Source organism: Zingiber officinale, chromosome 3B (assembly GCF_018446385.1).
Source record: "Zingiber officinale cultivar Zhangliang chromosome 3B, Zo_v1.1, whole genome shotgun sequence".
Classification (NCBI taxonomy): Eukaryota; Viridiplantae; Streptophyta; class Magnoliopsida; order Zingiberales; family Zingiberaceae; genus Zingiber; species Zingiber officinale.
The window spans coordinates 6,672,498-6,689,808 of NC_055991.1; the positions used below are offsets into that span (position 1 = coordinate 6,672,498).

Consider the following 17,311-nt stretch of genomic DNA (forward strand, 5'->3'; position numbering starts at 1 on the left):
AGGAACAGATGATGGTGTTAGAGGAACAGATGATGGTGGGAGAGATTCTTGGTCGCTGATAGATGGATCAATAGTTGCCCTTCTTGATTTATTCGGAAGTATGACAGGTGGTTGAGTAGGAGAAAATACGTAAGGATAAGGCATCCCAAGTTGGCAACCCATTGCTGACCAATCTTGTGATGGATACATACCAAATGGAGCTGGGGCGGTGTTACTTGGATTCCACGTCTGTAAAAAATTTTGAGAACTTTGGGAATTTGGAAAATTTGGAGAATATTGTGGAACATATAAAATATTTTGAACATTTGGAGGATATTGTGTGTGAGAGAAAATATGAGGATATTGGATATTTGGAGGAGTGCGAGTATTTTGAGATGATGTATTTTCTTCTGTATTTGAAGAATTCAAAAGATTCGTAAAGGAAGTATTGAGATTTTCATCCATCTCGAATACAAATAGGGAACGAAAGGAAGAAATGAATTGAGAGTAAAGATTGCAATGAAATTAATGAAATAGATCTCATATTTATAAATTTTTTTATATATTAAAAAATTAAATTAAAACGTTGAACAACGACTGAAAATTAACCGTTGTTCAACGGCATACAACGGCTAATTTAGCCGTTGTTCTCTTTTCATTTATTTTACAATTATTTAAAAAAATAATATAAAATAAAAATAAAAAATACGAAGAAGTGGCTCCGTGATCACGGAGCCGCTTCTTCGTGCTAATGGGAAAAACCTCTCTCCACTATGGGAGAGAGGTTTTTAATTGTTGTCATGTCACAGTGGGAGCTCTGAAAGAGCTCACACTGTGGAGAGCATCCATAGTTGTGGAACCTCTCCACAAACTCCTTCGTTATTATATCTATGCCACGTCAAAAGTAAAAAATTTCACATATCTTTTCACTATAAAAAAACCTCTCAACTTCTTCTTAATGAGTCCCACATTTTTTATTATATATATTTCTCTCACCTTTCTATTCTACATTATATATAATTAAATTTTAATAAAATTTAAATTCACAAATTATTAGCATGAAACAATGTCAATAATTAAAAAAATTAACAGCCTCTCCCCATGGTCGAGCTATTCAAATATCAGTTAGTTTTTTTTTTAACATTTTATTAATTTTATTTTTTAAATCAAAAATAAAAATATATAATGAAAAAAATATTAAAAAAAAATATCCTTCATTGGAGCTACGTGATAGTGGGAGCACTTAAGTGGATGCTCTAATAATATTTGAGGTAGAACATCTTTTTGAGATAAAAAAAGAGATGATTTACATTTTTGGACAGTTCATTGGAAAAACAATTGAGGGAAAAAAGTTTTGATTTGACTAATATCTGTTAATCTGAGGTTTGACTGGTTGATGCTGGTGCAATTCCCAATGTCCATTCTTTCGAGTTATCTAACTGGATGGTTGTTCATTGTTAGGATTTAGATCATGTTGCTTGCGATACTTGCTTATGTTTTTTGATGCAATAAAAGAACATGCTTATGATGGTAAAACTAGAACATATTGTTTTGTGTATAAATCATACAACAACAATAATAACTAACTCTTTTTTCACTAAGTGAAATTGGCTGTATGAATCCTTTTACGCCATTGAGCTCTATCTCCTATTATATCATCATCTATATTTAAATAAATTTTATTTTATTTTATTATTGCTAATCAAGTCTTTTTTTGTCTTCCTCTTTCTCGTTTGATTTGCATGTTTATCATAGTTTCACATCGCCTGACTGGAGCATTTATTGGTCGTCTAAGTACATATTCGTGCCATCTTAAACGTGTCTCTCGGAGTTTGTCCTCAACAGATGCAACTCCGACTTTCTCTCTAATGTTCTCATTCCTTATTTTGTCCATCTTCGTATGTCCACACATCCACCTTAACATCCTCATCTCTGCAACTTTCATCTTATGCTCATGTGCTCGAGTCATAGCCCAACATTCAGTTCCATATAACATAGCAGGTTTAACAGTAGTTTTATAGAACTTACCTTTAAGTTTAAAAGGTATTTTACGGTCACAAAAAACACCCGACACTCCCCTCCATTTCACCCATCCTGCTTGTATTCTATGTAAGACGTCTCTCTCAATCCCTCCATCATTTTGTAAAAATGATCCTAAATATTTAAATCTCTCAGTTCCGGGCAACTCGTCCTCTCCTATCTTAACAATTGTTTCATTACTTCTAATATTGCTAAACTTAAATTTCATATATTCTGTCTTTAATCTACTAAGCTTAAAACATTTCCCTTCTAGTGTTTCCCTCCAAGATTCTAGCTTAGCATTTACTCCTTCACGTGTCTCATCTACCAAAATAATATCATCTGCAAACAACATGCACCACGATATTGTGTCTTGAATGTGCGCAGTGAGTTCATCCATAATTAGTGTCAAAAGATAGGGACTTAGGGTTGATCCTTGATGTAACCCTATCTTTATTAGAAATGCTTCAGTTACTCCGCCTGAAGTCTTTACTCTAGTCATTACATCCTCATACATATCCTTAATTAGTTCAATATATGTTACGCTAACACCTCTCTTTTCTAAAATTCTCCATATAATTTCTCTTTGGACTCTATCGTAAGTTTTTTCTAAGTCAATGAATACCATATATAGATCTTATTTTTGCTCCCGATATTTTTCAATTAATTGTCTAAGGAGATGTATAGCTTCTATTGTCGACCTTCCAAGCATAAACCCAAATTGATTTTCTGTCACTGTGGTCTCCTTCCTTAATCTTTTTTCTATTAATTTTTCCCAAAGTTTCATAGTATGACTTATTAGTTTAATACCCTATAGTTTGCACAATTTTGTATGTCTCCCTTGTTCTTATATAAGGGAACTAGAGTACTTATCCTCCATTGATCAGACATTCTTTTCGTTTTCAATATCATGTTAAAATAATTTTGTAAGTCATTCAATACCTTGTTTCCCTAAGCACTTCCATACCTCTATCGGAATATCATCTGGTCCAACGGCTTTTCCATTGTGCATCTCATTTAAAGTTTGTTTTACTTCTGATGTTTGAATTCTACGATAAAAATTAAAATTTCTATGCTCATTTGACCTAATTAAATTACCTAAGTTAAGTTGGTCACCTAAACCTTCATTAAAAAGTTGATGAAAATACCTCTTCCACCACTCTTTTATTTCTCCATCATTTACTAATACCCTATTACATTTATCTTTAATACATTTTATTTGGCTAAGATCTCTTGTTTTCCTTTCTCTCACTTTACCTATTCTATAAATGTCTCTTTCCTCTTCTTTTGTATCCAATTTTCGATATAACCGTTCAAAAGTTTCATTTTTTGCTTCACTCACTACTTTTGTAGTTTCTTTCTTGGCTATTGTATATTTTTTAAGTTTTCCTCGTTCTTACAAATATATAATTCCTTATAAGCTATTCGTTTTTCCTTCACTTTCTCTTGTACTCTCTCATTCCACCACCTAGATTCTTTACTTAGTGGTGCATGTCCCTTTGACTCACCGAGTACACTCTTAGCTACTATTTTCAACTTGATATCATCTTATCCCATGTTGTATTAGAGTCATCGTATATTTCACCTAATGCTTGTACTTCTACCTTCTCCTTAAATATATTTTGTTTTCCATCCTTTAACTTCCATCACTTAATTTTAGGAATTGTATATATTTTCTTTCTATTGATACTATATTTGAGGCGTATATTCAACACTACTATCCTCTGTTGGGTAGTTAAGCTTTTTCCAGGGATGACTTTGCAATCTTTACAAATCTTTCTATCCTTCTTCCTAACCATAAGAAAGTCAATTTGTGATTTGAACCTTTCATATGGAATTTAAAATCACACATCCATCTATAGGCAATAGTTAATTATTAGCTTACAACTTCATCAACATTTTAATTGTTAACGCTTGAACCTTTCAAGCTTCATGTTTGTAATTCAGCCATTGTCCATAATACCTAACATGCCTCCACAGGCATTCATATTATGATTACTAAAATAATCAACGTTTTACAATCCACATGGACAAAATATTGGTCCCTTGCGGTCGGCTAGAGGAGGATGAATAGTCTGAAATCAAAAATCAGAAATACTTTTCTCGACTTATAGCTTTATTAACATAAACACTTGTACAAAAAGGAATAGCAAGCAAATTAACAAGAGAAAGAGGTACAGATCTTTTAGTTGGTTTGCAATCAGGGAATTGCTAATCCAAGACGTTGAAAGCTCACTAACAAAATCTCCTTCCGGCAGAGAATTCTCTTACAACAATTAAAGCACCGAATTACAAAGTTAAACAGAAGATAGAACATTTATAAGTGTAGTCTTTAGCTATTGGGATCAGAGCTGTACTTATAGCCCTGATCGGGGCGCCTAGAAGTGTTCCGAGCGCTTGAGTATGGATAGAATTCTATCCGCGTCGCAACGGATCGTGATAGTTGGCGAGTTGATAACTTTTGTGGTCCGAGCGCCTGGACCAGGTCCGGGCGCCCAGACTGGGTTGAACTAGGGTTGTAAACGAACCGAATCGAGCCGAATATGCAGAAAATTTTAAGGCTCGAATTCGACTCGAAATAGGTATATTCGAGTTCGAGCTTGATTCAAAGCTCGAAAAATTCAAAATGTTTGGTTCGAATTCAGTTCGAATTAAGGCTCGGATTTAAGTTCGGTTCGAAATATTTGAACATGTTCGCGAACTATTCGAATTATTGCTCGAAAATAGATTCAAAAGGCTCGAAATTTATTTATTTCATATACATATTTAACTTATATTAATAAATATTAAGGCTCGCGAGCGGCTCGAACAATATAATTTGGGCTCGAGTTCGGCTCGAAAAAAAGTTCGAATATGTTCGAGTTCGGCTTGAATTCGATAAATTCGAATACGAATCGAATATTTTTCGAGCCGGCTCGCAAGCCAAGGCACGAACCCGGGGCGCCCTGGCTGGCCCCGGGGGTCCGGGCGCCCAGACCAAAGTCAACCTCCTTGTTGACTTTTCGGTCCGTTCTCTCGCTCCGGTTCCGCTCGCTTGGGTGATTTCGGTCATCCGGAATAGGGCTCACCTGAACCCATTTTTCGGTTTCTCGAGCAATCTTCCGCTCCAGCTTCTCGTCCCTCGGAAACGTCACGCGTCTCCTTCTTGTCCCCTAGCATACTCTTCCTCAGCGTCTCGTCCCTCGACATACCAAGTCTGTCGACTCTTTCTCGTACCTTCCTTCTCGCTTCTTGTGCTTCTAAGTTCCTGCACACTTAGATACAAGGATCAAACCACAATAGAATCTAACTTGACTTGATTGATCACATCAAAACTACCATAAGTACTTATACAAAAACATGCGAACAAGTTACTCTTTACTCTTTACACTCGGCTGCCTCCCCAATCTACTGTTATCAAAGTTAGATAACATGATGCCATCTACGTACGACTATTCATCAATCGTTTATGCATCATCTTGTCGGAAATATTTACACTGAGGCTTATAATTGAAGGGAAAATATCCATTCGCCTTAACCTAGAAGAGAAACTAGAATCGAGCTTCTGGCACCGAAAACCACCGCCGAAGTTAGAGGAGAAATCCAACCGATAAACGCCTTAAAACCAACATATGAAAAAACTAACCCTAACAGAAAACACGATTCAAGAAATAAAGAATTAGAAAGAGGTAAAGAAACTGGATATGAAAGGGAGCTCACATCTATCTCTCTCCCGAAGGCAACTCTCCCGAAAGACGACCTTTGATCCAAAACAAGAGAGACTTGGGACGAAAAGCGAGAGGTCGGATCTTCTGGATCGCAAAGTGCGATTCAAAGGATGGACCATTTCATTCATAAATGGGATCTCATGAACCCAGTTAGGATCCTCTGGACCACAATTTACAATCCAGAGAATGGACCACACAAGTTGATTGGTTGATGAGGATGAATCCTACCTATTTAATAGTTGGGATCCATCCTCATCAACCAATGGATATAGTGGTCTATTCTCTAGACAGCAAATTACGGTCCAAAGGATCTGCGCTCTCATGGACCCCACCTGTTATACATGTAGAGTCTATGAGATCCCACCTATTAGCAACCCCTGATCCAGGAGCGGACCAGGGGTTGCAGTCCAGAGAATCCCGGTTGCTACTCGGCCCTCTTCCAGTCAGGATCCTCTGGACCGCAACCCCTAGTCTGTTCCTAAACCAGGGGTTGTTAATAGGTGGGATCTCATGGACCCTACTTGTATAATAGATGGGACTGCAACCCTGGTCCGTTCCTGAACCAGGGGTTGCTAATAGGTGGGATCTCATAGATCCTATATGTATAACAGATGGGGTCTATAAAGTCCCACCTATAAATAAAATGGTCTATCCTTGAACCGCACTTTGCGATCTTGAGGATTCGGCCAGGCATCAGGGCTTTGATTTACTTCCAATTGGACGGTGGAAATGGTCGCATTTTGTGTTTCCTTTCGGAGCTTTCGACGGCTGAGAATGTTGCCGATGATCGATTCAACGCTTTCGACGGCCGTTGGCAGAGCAACGTTGGAATCTACGGTCAGATGTGAAGTGAGGTTATATATGTGAAGAACCTCACAAATAGGTTGGAAGTATACGAGTGCGAACTATAATTCAGTCGCGACGAAGCTCTGGCACCATGTTAAAAGCTCGCATCAGTCAGGGGCGAATCCAGTGGGGGAACGGCATCGGCGGTCGCCCCCTCTTGCCGGCGGTGGAACCCCTAGTATTATGGGGTTCCACCGGTGAAGATGGAGGATACTACCCCTTGTTTATCGTGATCTGCCCCTCCATATTTGAATTACTGGATCCGCCACTGACATCAGTTACCGCAATCTCGAAAGCTTGATACTTATGGTTTCAAAGAAATGGATTGCATAATGTAACTCTCTCTGTATCTATCACAGGCACAAACAAGCATGCAAGTCGAGTCTCTACAAACCAAATATACTTCATTCAAACAGTTTGGTGATCCAAGCTTCCACTGCTTGCTCTGAACCTGTGCACCATTCCACCAACTTCGATCCAACTGTGACCGGCATCTTTCGATATATTCCTTTCATCCATTAACTCTCTGACGGCATTCGCCTCCCGCCACTGCTTCCCTGCAGAGTAGATGTTCGACAGTGCGACATATGATCCGGAGCACTCTGGCTCTAGCTCAAAGAGCTTCTGCGCGGCAATTTCCCCGATAGTTGAATCTCCATGTAGTTTACAGGCGCTGAGTAGCGCACCCCATACAGAAGGTCCCAACTTGCATGCCGATCTACTTATAAGTTCATAGGCTTCCCTCACCATTCCCGCTCGCCCGAAGAGATCCACCATGCAACTATAGTGCTCCTCTCTGGCTGGTACTCCATATCGCTCCTGCATCGAGCAAAACAATCTCCGTCCATCGTCTGCAAAGCCCGAGTGGCTGCAAGCTGATAGGAGACAGGTGAAAGTAATGTGATCAGGATGAACAGAGGCAGACTCCATGAAATCAAAAACCCGCAGGGCCTCCACACTGCGCCCGTGCTTTCCGTAGCCGCAAATTAGTGAGTTCCAAATAGCAATATTCTATTTAACGGTAGACATATCGAAGGCAATGCGACAAGATTCAATGTCGCCACACTTTGCGTACATATCAACGAGGATCACTTGGACAACCTCATCGAAACCGAATCCCTGCACGATTGCTTGAGCATGAAACTGCTTTGACAGGCCAATCAAACCAGAATGTGCGCATCCGCCAAGCAGTCCAACAAATGTAGATTGATTCGGCATCAATTCCTTCGAGCACATTTCGGAGTACAAAGATATGAGGCCCTCTGTTATCCCAGCTCCTCCATACTTTGATATCAAACAGTTATAGCAGACTACATCTGTCTGAGGAATTCTGTCGAACAGCAGCTGGGCGAGACCCAGGCTCCCATTTCTAGAATAGAAATCGACCAAGGAGCTCCCAACAAAAGCATCAGAATCCAATGCCCACTTCACTGCAGATGCATGGAGCTGTTCACCCAGATCAGGCGTAGCATTGCTCAGCATTAAACTGAGGGTGTGGGAATTCGGTGCGATGGCTTCGCACAGCATCTCTACAAATAGGTGCATCATTTCGCTCCGGTAGTGCCCTCCGTCAGCATAGGCCTTCAGCATCACAGCCCAGGCAACAATATCTCTTTCAGGCATTTGATCGAACACCTTCCGTGCTTGCGACGTAAACCCACACTTCGCGTAGAAACTCACGAGGGAGCTCTCCGAGCAGCAGGTGCGAGCATTCCCTCCGGTACGTCTTATCATGTAGCCGTGCAATTCCCGGCCGGGCCGGACGGCGCCGAGTGAGGCGCAGCAGTTGAAGAGGGTAGAAAAGGGGACGTCCTGGGCAGCATCGTCAGGAAGCCAGTCGCGAGGGCGTCGCCAGGTGGAGGCGGCGGCGCGATGGCCCACGTCAGCTACCGTACACGCCACGTAGTCCACTACACGTGTGGAGAGCCGAGGCTCAGCTGACCATGTGGCGCGAGGTGGAACACTGGAGGAGAAAATGGTTGAGCCGAACTCGAGCATGGTCGTGCAGTTGGCCACCCTCGCGATTAAGCCGTTATCCCAGTGTCGCTAAACAGGTGGATCGTATTGTAGGTGCTTCGCATGGCCAATCCTAAATAAAGCTTGTACCATCCCCGGGGTGTAGCCCAGATGAAAAGTGCATGGTTTTGTGGTTGAAAGGTTTAGGGGTCGATCTTCGGGGTGTCACTGTCTGGGGTTAACGTCTACGCTATGCACTTTTCACCTGTGTACCTACATTTACCTCCCTCCATATCCGTGGGACCGATTTTAGGGGACCGTTGATGTGACGGTTTCATATTTTTTTTCTAAATAAAGCTTGTAAACTGCAAACTGAAGACAAAGATAACTAGACATTTAGTTGAATGGAACACAAGGTCGTAATCAGATTTCACTCCAGTCAGTGAATTTGATGAAGTCCAAGAATACATCGTCCATGAACCAAGCATAAGAATTCTGGTCTTTCAAGTTCTTTTTTCACAGCCAGACACAACAAAATGTTTATTGCATGGGAACTTATAAGGAATAGATTAGATATTCCAATGAATCACATGCCCCATTAGATAAAATAGGCTATTGGATAACTAGAAGAAGGTGAAGAAAAATGTCACCAAACTATTAGCAAAGTGGTTTGATCTAAAGCATTTTAAAAGCTATATAATCTATCGTCATCTTCAAATGCATCTTGTCCATCTTAAGCTGTTCTTTTTCCCCTCATTTTATCATAGAGCTGTATCCAATTGCTTCAATAGACTATCTTCTTATTTTAACAGTCATAATATAACTTATTTTGTTGGTTACATTCTAACATTACAATAGCCTCGACCATTAAACAAAACTAAATCTTCTCTCTATTCCGGTCATTTATTCTATTTGGACTTGGTTACTGATATGAACTTCCTGCAAAACAAACATATGAGTACATACTCTTTACTACAATATTTGTTATGCATGCTAGAAACACTTTTTGCAATAAAAAATTGATCATGTCCGGAATCCGAGTGAGGTGGATGGAATATTGATCGAATCACGATGTCCCGGAGGGGAGTATGTAGAGATGACTTCTATGTTAACCGAGTCGTCAGAAGTCTTCTGGTCAATGCTGCATGTAGCCAATAACTGGGTCGTCTCAGTCTCTGGTACTCCGATGCTCGAGGTCCTACCCTAGAGAGGCGCCCTCGGGTGGATCGGTGAGCTGGTCAGGATGTTGCTCGCGTTGCCCTGACCCGAAAGGGTAGATGACACTGAACAGGATGAAGAGCTGGACGCGGTGGCCCGAAACCAGATGCAACCTCGGCACGTAGACTGAGATAAGATATTGGCATGTAGGTCGAGATATGACATCGGCACGCAGGTCGGGATATGATATCGGTATGCAGGCCAAAACACAACGTCGGCATGCAAGCCGAGATATAACAACGACACGTAGGCTAAAATACAACAACGACATGCAGATCGGAATGATGCGAAGGCCGGAACAGAAATAGTGGTTCGAAGGCCGGAGATAGTCAAAACATAGCGGCAGCTCGGAGGCTGGAACACGGAGGAAGCAGAATACGGTTAGATCGGCTGTAGCGGCAGTAAGCATGGGGCGTAGGAGGCAGTGCTGAACGGAGGATGCAACGTCTATCTCCATAGGAGAGGGCGGAGTGCTCTGTAGGGGTGACGAAGACGGCAATAGGAGAGATGGAGAGAGGAGGCAACACTTTGACCGGAGACCAACGACACGGAGGCAGCAGTAAAAAGGGGGGAGAGTAGCGACATGAGGCGGTCGTGGCTGCTCATGGTCGGCGGCGCCAGCGGGAGGAAGAAGCAGTACTAGTGGCAGCGTGGAGAAGAGAAAGGGGGAGGAGTCGGCAGCATCCGCGTGGAGGAAGAAGAGGAGGATGCTCGCGATAGCGTCGACGCGGAGAAGGGGAGACAATAGTGCATGCTTGGCGACGATGGCGACGTTAGCCTGGCGACGTTGACGTGGGGAAGGAAGGAGGTGGCGGTCCCATATGGCAGAGGAAACGACAGCGAAGGGGAGTCGATGGCGTGGCCTCACTGTGAAGAGGGAGAGCGAGAGAGAGAGGCGACGGCTACCTGAGGAAGGCGACGACGACATGCGTGAGGTGGAGGCGTTCCTCAGGCGGGAGAGAGAGCGACGGCGGAGAATCCCCTTCAACCTGGCTCCCTCTTCCCCTCTTAATCCCTAAATAGTGTAATGACCAAATTGCCCCTCCTCCCCCTCCTAATTCCCACTCTGCCCTTAAGACCTATCCACATCACAAGCCTCCCCCTCAAGTCTAGTCGAAGGAGGCGCAAGTCCGACAGACTAGACCAAGCCTAACATAAAGTGAAATTGCTGCCGAATGCAAAGTCAAATCGTTGGACCTATTATATAACGTTAAACGAATAACGACGAACAACGAGTGCCTGGCAGAGCGACGAGAAAAATAAGTGTCGACCGAGCGGCGAAAAACAATGTCGAGCAAGTGCCAAGCAGGGGATCGAGCAAATGCCAAGCAGGCGATAAGGAAAACACAGAGTGGGTCAAAAGACGATGGGCAAGCAGTGTCAAACCCACGACCGAGAAAATGTCAACCGAACGATCGAAAAATGTCGACCAGGTGATCGGAGAATGCGACCAAGCGACCCAAAAATGTCGACCGGGCAATAGGGAGAATGCCGAGCGAGTCGAAAGATGACGAGCAAAGGGTTACGAGGGCGCGATGTAAAAAATGTTGATCGAGCGACAGTAAATCATGACCGAACAATATAGAGAATGATGGACGAGCAAAGTCATGAGCGTGACTGAGAAAATTGTCGACCGAGCAATAGTAAATCACGACCGAGTAATACGGAGAATGATGGACGAGTAAAGCCATGAGCGCGACCAAGAAAAATGTCAATCGAGCGACAGTAAATCGCGATCGAGCAATAGAGAGAATGATGAACGAGCAAAGCCATGAGTGCGACAGAGAAAAATACCGACCGAGCGACAGTAAATCGCTACCGGGCAATTGAACAATGTCGACTGGGCAATAGGGAGAAACCCGAGCTGGTGGAACGACAACAAGCAAGGGGTTCCGAGGGCGTGACTAAAAAAATGTCGACCGAGCGACAGTAAATCGCGACCGAGCAATATAGAGAATGATGGACAAGTAAAGTCGTGAGCGTGATTGAGAAAAATATCAACCGAGCGACAATAAATCACGACTAGGCAAGATAGAAAATGATGGACTAGCAAAGCCGTGAGCACGACCGAGAAAAATGCCAACTGAGCCACAGTAAATCGCGACCGGCCAATCGAACAATGTCGACTGGGCAATAGGAAGAAACTTGAGCTAGTGGAACGATGAGAGAGCGAAGCCGAGCGCACGATCGAGAAAATGCCGACCAGGCACCAGAGATAATGTCGATCGGGTGGAATGAGAATGGGCGAGCGAAGCTGAGTGCACGGCCGAGAAAATGCCAACCAGGCACCAAAGATAACGTCAATCGGGTGGAATGAGAACGGGCGAGCGAAGCTGAGCGTACGATCAAGAAAATGTCAATCGAGCGACAGTAATCGGGATCAGGCGACCGAAAAATGTCGATCAGGCAATAGGGAGAATGCCGAGCAGGTCAAGCCAAGAGGTCAATGGCGAATAGAAGCGGATCCCGTGAGCGAAAGCAGATCCCGTGAGCAGAGCGAGTGTAAAGCCTATGAAATTGAAGGCGAACGGGAGCAGAGCCCTTGAGCCGAGCAGCGAGTGAGACGCAAGTGTTAAGCTGTAACGAGTGAGATGAGTGCCGGGCAGAGCAACATGTGAGCGGTGAGTGCTGATCGAGCAACAACGATGAGCAAAACACGAATGGTGAGTGTCGGACAGAGCGGTGAGTGAAGCCAGTGTGATGAGTGTCGGACAGAGCAACGAGTGAGCGATGAGTGCTGATCGAGCAACAACGATGAGCGAAACACAATGGTGAGTGTCGGGCAGAGCGACGAGTGAAGCGAGTGTGATGAGTGCCAGGGAGAGCTGCGAGTGAGCGGTGAGTGTCGACCGAGCAACAACGATGAGCGAAATGCGAACGATGAGTGTCGGGCAGAGCGGCGAGTGAAGCGAGCCCTTGACAACGAAGTAACCCGACCGACTAGTAGTTGATCGTGAGAGCCTGACCGGGAGATCGTTGGTCGTGAGAGCATGCTCACTTATAACTCGCCCTGGGGCGAGAGTCTGGAGCCCGACGGAGAGGTCGTTGGTCGTGAGAACATGTTCACTTATAACTTGCACTGGGACGAGACTCTAAAGGCGTGAGAGCTTGCTCACTTATAACTAGCGCTGGGGTGAGAGTTTGAAGGCGTGAGAGCATGCTCATTTATAACTCGCGTTGGGGTGAGAGTATGAAGTCTTGATCGAGAGGTCGTTGGTCGTGAGAGCAGACTCACTTATAACTCGAGCTGGGGCAAGAGTCTGGAGGCACGAGAGTTTGCTCACTTATAACTCGCACTGGGGCGAGAGTCTGGAGGCGTGAGAGCATGCTCACTTATAACTCGCGCTAGGGCGAGAGTTTGGAGTCCCGACCGAGAGGTCATTGGTTGTGAGAGCAGACTCACTTATAACTCGCATTGGGGCGAGAGTCTGGAGGTGTAAGAGCATGCTCACTTATAACTCGCGCTGGGGGGAGAGTCTGGAGTCCCGACCGTGAGGTCGTTGGTCGTGAGAGCAGACTCACTTATAACTCGTGCTGAGGCGTGAGAGTATGCTCACTTATAATTCGCGTTGGGGCAAGAGTCTGGAATCCCGACCGAGAATTCGTTGGCGATACTCCAGTCTGAGACCGGTGGCGTTACTCTAGTCCGAGACTAGTGGCGATACTCCGATTCGAGACCGGTGACAATACTCTGGTCCGAGACCATTGGCGATACTCCGGTCTGAGGCCGGTGGTGATATCCGGTCCGAGACTGGGGGCGATACTTTGATCCGAGACCAGTGGCGATACTCTGGTTTGAGACCGGTGGCAATACTCTTGTCCGAGACTAGTGGCGATACTCCGGTCCGAGACTAGTGGCGATACTCCGGTCCGAGATTAGTGGCGACAGTTTGACCCCAAACAGGGGAGATAAGAGATCCGATAAGTTGGTCCGAGACCAGTGAAGACCGCTCGACCCCGATCGGGGGAGATAAGGGATCAGATAAGCTGGTTCGAGACCAGTACAGATCGCTCAACCTTGAACGAGGGAGGTTAAGCCCTGAAGTCCATAGAAGCGGAGCCCGTAGCAATATGAGGGAGCCGAGCCTTTATCATACCTGATCGTGAAGTGGTGTCAACCGTCTGAGAATCTGACTAGATCCCTCAACTCCAAAATGTCCGTGAAGTCGGGGAGAAAAATAGTGTCGATCCCTTAACTCCCAAATGTTCGCGGAATCAGGGAGAGAATAATCTGAGCCCTGACCGCCAAAGGGAGTGAAGCCCATAGCCATATAAGGGAGCAGATTCCGTAGCAATAGAAGGAAGCAGAGCCTGTAGATGTAAGAGGATGCAAAACAGGTGGAGGATGTAAAACATATAGTAGTAATAGAGTACAACGCCTATAACAGTAAGAGGATGCAGAGCCTATAGCAGTAAGAGAATGTAGAGCCCCATAGTAAAGGGTGCAGAGCCCGTAGCACAAAGAGGATGCAGAGCCCCATGGTGAAGGGTGCAAAGCCTATAGATGTAAGAGGATTGAAAACCCCATGGTGAAGGGTGCAGAGCCTATAGACGTAAGAGAATGCAAAATCCCATGGTAAGCCTATAGCAGTAAGAGGATGTAGAGCCCCATGGTGAAGGGTGCAGAGCATATAACACATCTGATTGGGGAGCTAGGCCCCTAGTCCCTGATCAGAGAGTAAGGCCCCTAGCCTGTAATCAAAGAGCAACGCCCCTACATCCTGATCGGAAAGTTGTACTGCGAGTCACTGATCAGGAAGCTGTGTCCCTAGTGTATGCTCGAGGAGTTGTGCCCATAATGTCTGATCGGGGAGCTAAGCCCACAGTGTCCGATCAAAGATCGAAGGTCTTAGTCTTTGATCAAGGAACTAGGGTCTTACTATATTATTAGGGAGTTATAGCAAATCCTATAACCGTAAAAAGGGAGCAGAGCCCGTAACATACCTGATCGAGGAGCCATGCCAACTAGCTGAGGGTTTTTCTCAGTCCCTTGACTCCCGAATACCCATGGAGTTAAGGAAAAAATATAATAGAAAAACTAACCTGCCGGCCAGATGAAGCTCCAAGTCAATCCCTTGACTTCCGAATACCCGTGAAGTGAGGGTAGAAGATAATATGTTCATCAGGATCCCCCGAGATTGTGATAACGATATAGAACCTCCCGATGTCGCCCATCTTCACGTTCCAGAATAGGTGGAGAAGATTCTCACAGACGGCGCCAAACTAATCCTGTCCAGAATCTAAGTCAGACGGACCGCTGGGTGAGGTGGATGGAATATTGACTGAATCACAATGTCCTGGAGGTGGTGGGGGGTATGCTGAGATGACTTCTATGTTGACCAAGTTGTCAGAAGTTTTTTGGTTAACGTTACTTGCAGCCAGCGATCGGGTCGCCCCAGTCCCTAGTACCCCGATGCTCGAGGGCTTGGCCCAGGGGGGCGCCCTTGGGTGGATTGGTGAGCTAGTCGAGATGCTTCTCATGTTGCCCTGACTCGGAAGGGTAGATGTCACTGAACAGGATGAAGAGCTGGATCTAACGACGCGGAGTTGGACGCGGTGACCTGAAACCAGATGCAACCTCAGCATACAGGTCGGGATAAGACATCGATATGCAGGATGGGATATGACATTGGAACGTAGGTCAGGATATGACATGTCATGCAGGCCAAGACACAACATCGGCATGCAAGCTGAGATATAACAACGACATGCAGATCAGAATGATGCGAAGGCTGGAACAGAAATAATGGTTCGAAGGTTGGAGATAGTCAGAACACAACAACGACTCGGAGGCTGGAACACAGAGGAAGTGGAACACGGTTAGATCGTCTATAGCGGCGGTAAGCATGGGGTGTAGGAGGTAGCGCTGAACGGAGGATGCAATGTCTATCTCCATAGGAGAGGGTGGAGTGCTTTGTAGGGTGACGAAGGTGACAATAGGAGAGATGGAGAGGGGAGGCGGCGCTTTGACTGGAGACCAGCGGCACGGAGGCAACGGTAAAAAAGGGGGGAGAGCGGCGACATGAGGCAACCATGGCCGCTCATGGTCGACGGCGCCAGTGGGAGGGAGAAGCAGTACTAGCGGCAGCGTGGAGAAGAGAAAGGGGGAGGAGTCGGTAGCATCCCCGTGGAGGAAGAAGAGGAGGCTGCTCGCGATGGCGTCGGCAAGGAGAAGGGGAGACGATAGTACGTGATTGGCGACGATGGCGGCGTCAATCCGGCGTCGTTGGCGCGGGGAAGGAAGGAGGCAGCGGTCCCATTTGCCAAAGGAAATGGCGGCGAAGGGGAGTCGATGGCGTGGCCTCAGCGTGAAGAGGGAAAGCGAGAGAGAGAGAGAGAGAGAGGCGACGGCTAGCTAAGGAAGGCAGCGACGGCGTGCATGAGGTGGTGATGTTCCTCAGGCGGAAGAGAGAACGGCGGCGGAGAATCCCCTTCAACCTGGCTCCCCCTTTCCCTCTTAATTCCTAAATAGTGAAATGACCAAATTGCTTCTCCTCCCCCTGCTAATTCTCACTCTGCCCTGCCCTGCCCTGCCCTTAAGACCTATCCACATCAAGGGAAGAAAAAAAAAAGATTTCCACTACCTAATATGATTAGTAGCATCAAAAAGATTTCCACTACCTAATATGATTTTCTTACAGCAATATTATACTTCTCATAATTAAGGCAAAGTAAAAGGAATGAGATTCATGATTTAAAAAAAAAAAGTTTTCAGAAAAGAAACTTTTGTTGATGAATCTGTTCATTGACTAGTCTATTAATGCAAAGTATCAATCAGAAGAGAAGATCATGAGAATTGAGAAAGTGAAAGAGCAGGATTGGAGAACCAGGATACCTTGTCTGTGCCATAATACTGAACTATATTTTCATGTTCGAACTGGCTCAAAAGTGCAATCTCCTGGAAGATAAATCAAAATGATAACACGGAAAGAATTGTTAGGTAAACTTTCGCTTACATTCAACACCACGAAGAACATATAAACGTAGAAAAGAAAACAAACGTCGATTCCAGCTAGCATCCACTCACCTGCTCAAGTTGAAAAATACATTGCTGGAATATAAACGTACAACCAGATTTGGATGATTAAAAGCTAAATTGCAAGCCCACAAAGAGACAAAGACGGATTAACCACACAGAATCCTTGACTTGGATGGAGAGAGGAGACCGAGTAGATGAGAAAGAAAATGATCTTTGGTGTAGAAGATAAGGCCATCAACTAGTTAAAATTGTGAAAATAATATTCAAGTGCAAGTTGAGATAAAGGTTATGCCTACAACCTCCTCTTACATAAAAATTGGCATCTGAAAACCAAATACACTTGCAAATACTCAAATTTTTAAGTTGGCTCATGTTGAAAGAGCAGTCAAATATTAGCAAGTCTCAAGCTACCAAAATTTCACAACTACTCCAAAAAGAAACAAAAATAGAAATGAATTAACATGTAATTTTTTTTTATCAAAGTACATAGTTTCCCATAAATAAAAGCAGTTTCCCATCGTGTTGGACTCTGTCTATGGATAAGTGGCACAATTACTACTTCAGACGCACCTCAGCATAGCGCGCTTAGGAAAGACTTGACTTGCCT

The 17,311-nt window shown here is 44.6% G+C and overlaps 2 protein-coding genes across 2 annotated transcripts; both read right to left on the minus strand.

The window, feature by feature from the left end:
- Positions 1 to 6,876: 6,876 nt before the first annotated feature.
- Positions 6,877 to 7,481, minus strand: LOC122055702 (pentatricopeptide repeat-containing protein At5g40410, mitochondrial-like). Its single transcript, XM_042617255.1, has one exon. It carries the CDS (start codon positions 7,479 to 7,481, stop codon positions 6,960 to 6,962), a length of 522 nt encoding a protein of 173 aa, XP_042473189.1. The 3' UTR covers positions 6,877 to 6,959.
- An 81-nt stretch (positions 7,482 to 7,562) lies between these two features.
- Positions 7,563 to 8,549, minus strand: LOC122054644 (putative pentatricopeptide repeat-containing protein At3g13770, mitochondrial). The gene has a single exon (XM_042616092.1). It carries the CDS (start codon positions 8,547 to 8,549, stop codon positions 7,563 to 7,565), a length of 987 nt encoding a protein of 328 aa, XP_042472026.1.
- Between the last annotated feature and the right edge of the window lie 8,762 nt (positions 8,550 to 17,311).

What these genes read in the sequence shown, in the direction of transcription:
- LOC122055702 (XM_042617255.1), bottom strand. Translation starts at nt 7,481, where the DNA reads ATGGAGTCTGCCTCTGTTCATCCTGATCACATTACTTTCACCTGTCTC.
- LOC122054644 (XM_042616092.1), bottom strand. Translation starts at nt 8,549, where the DNA reads ATGCTCGAGTTCGGCTCAACCATTTTCTCCTCCAGTGTTCCACCTCGC.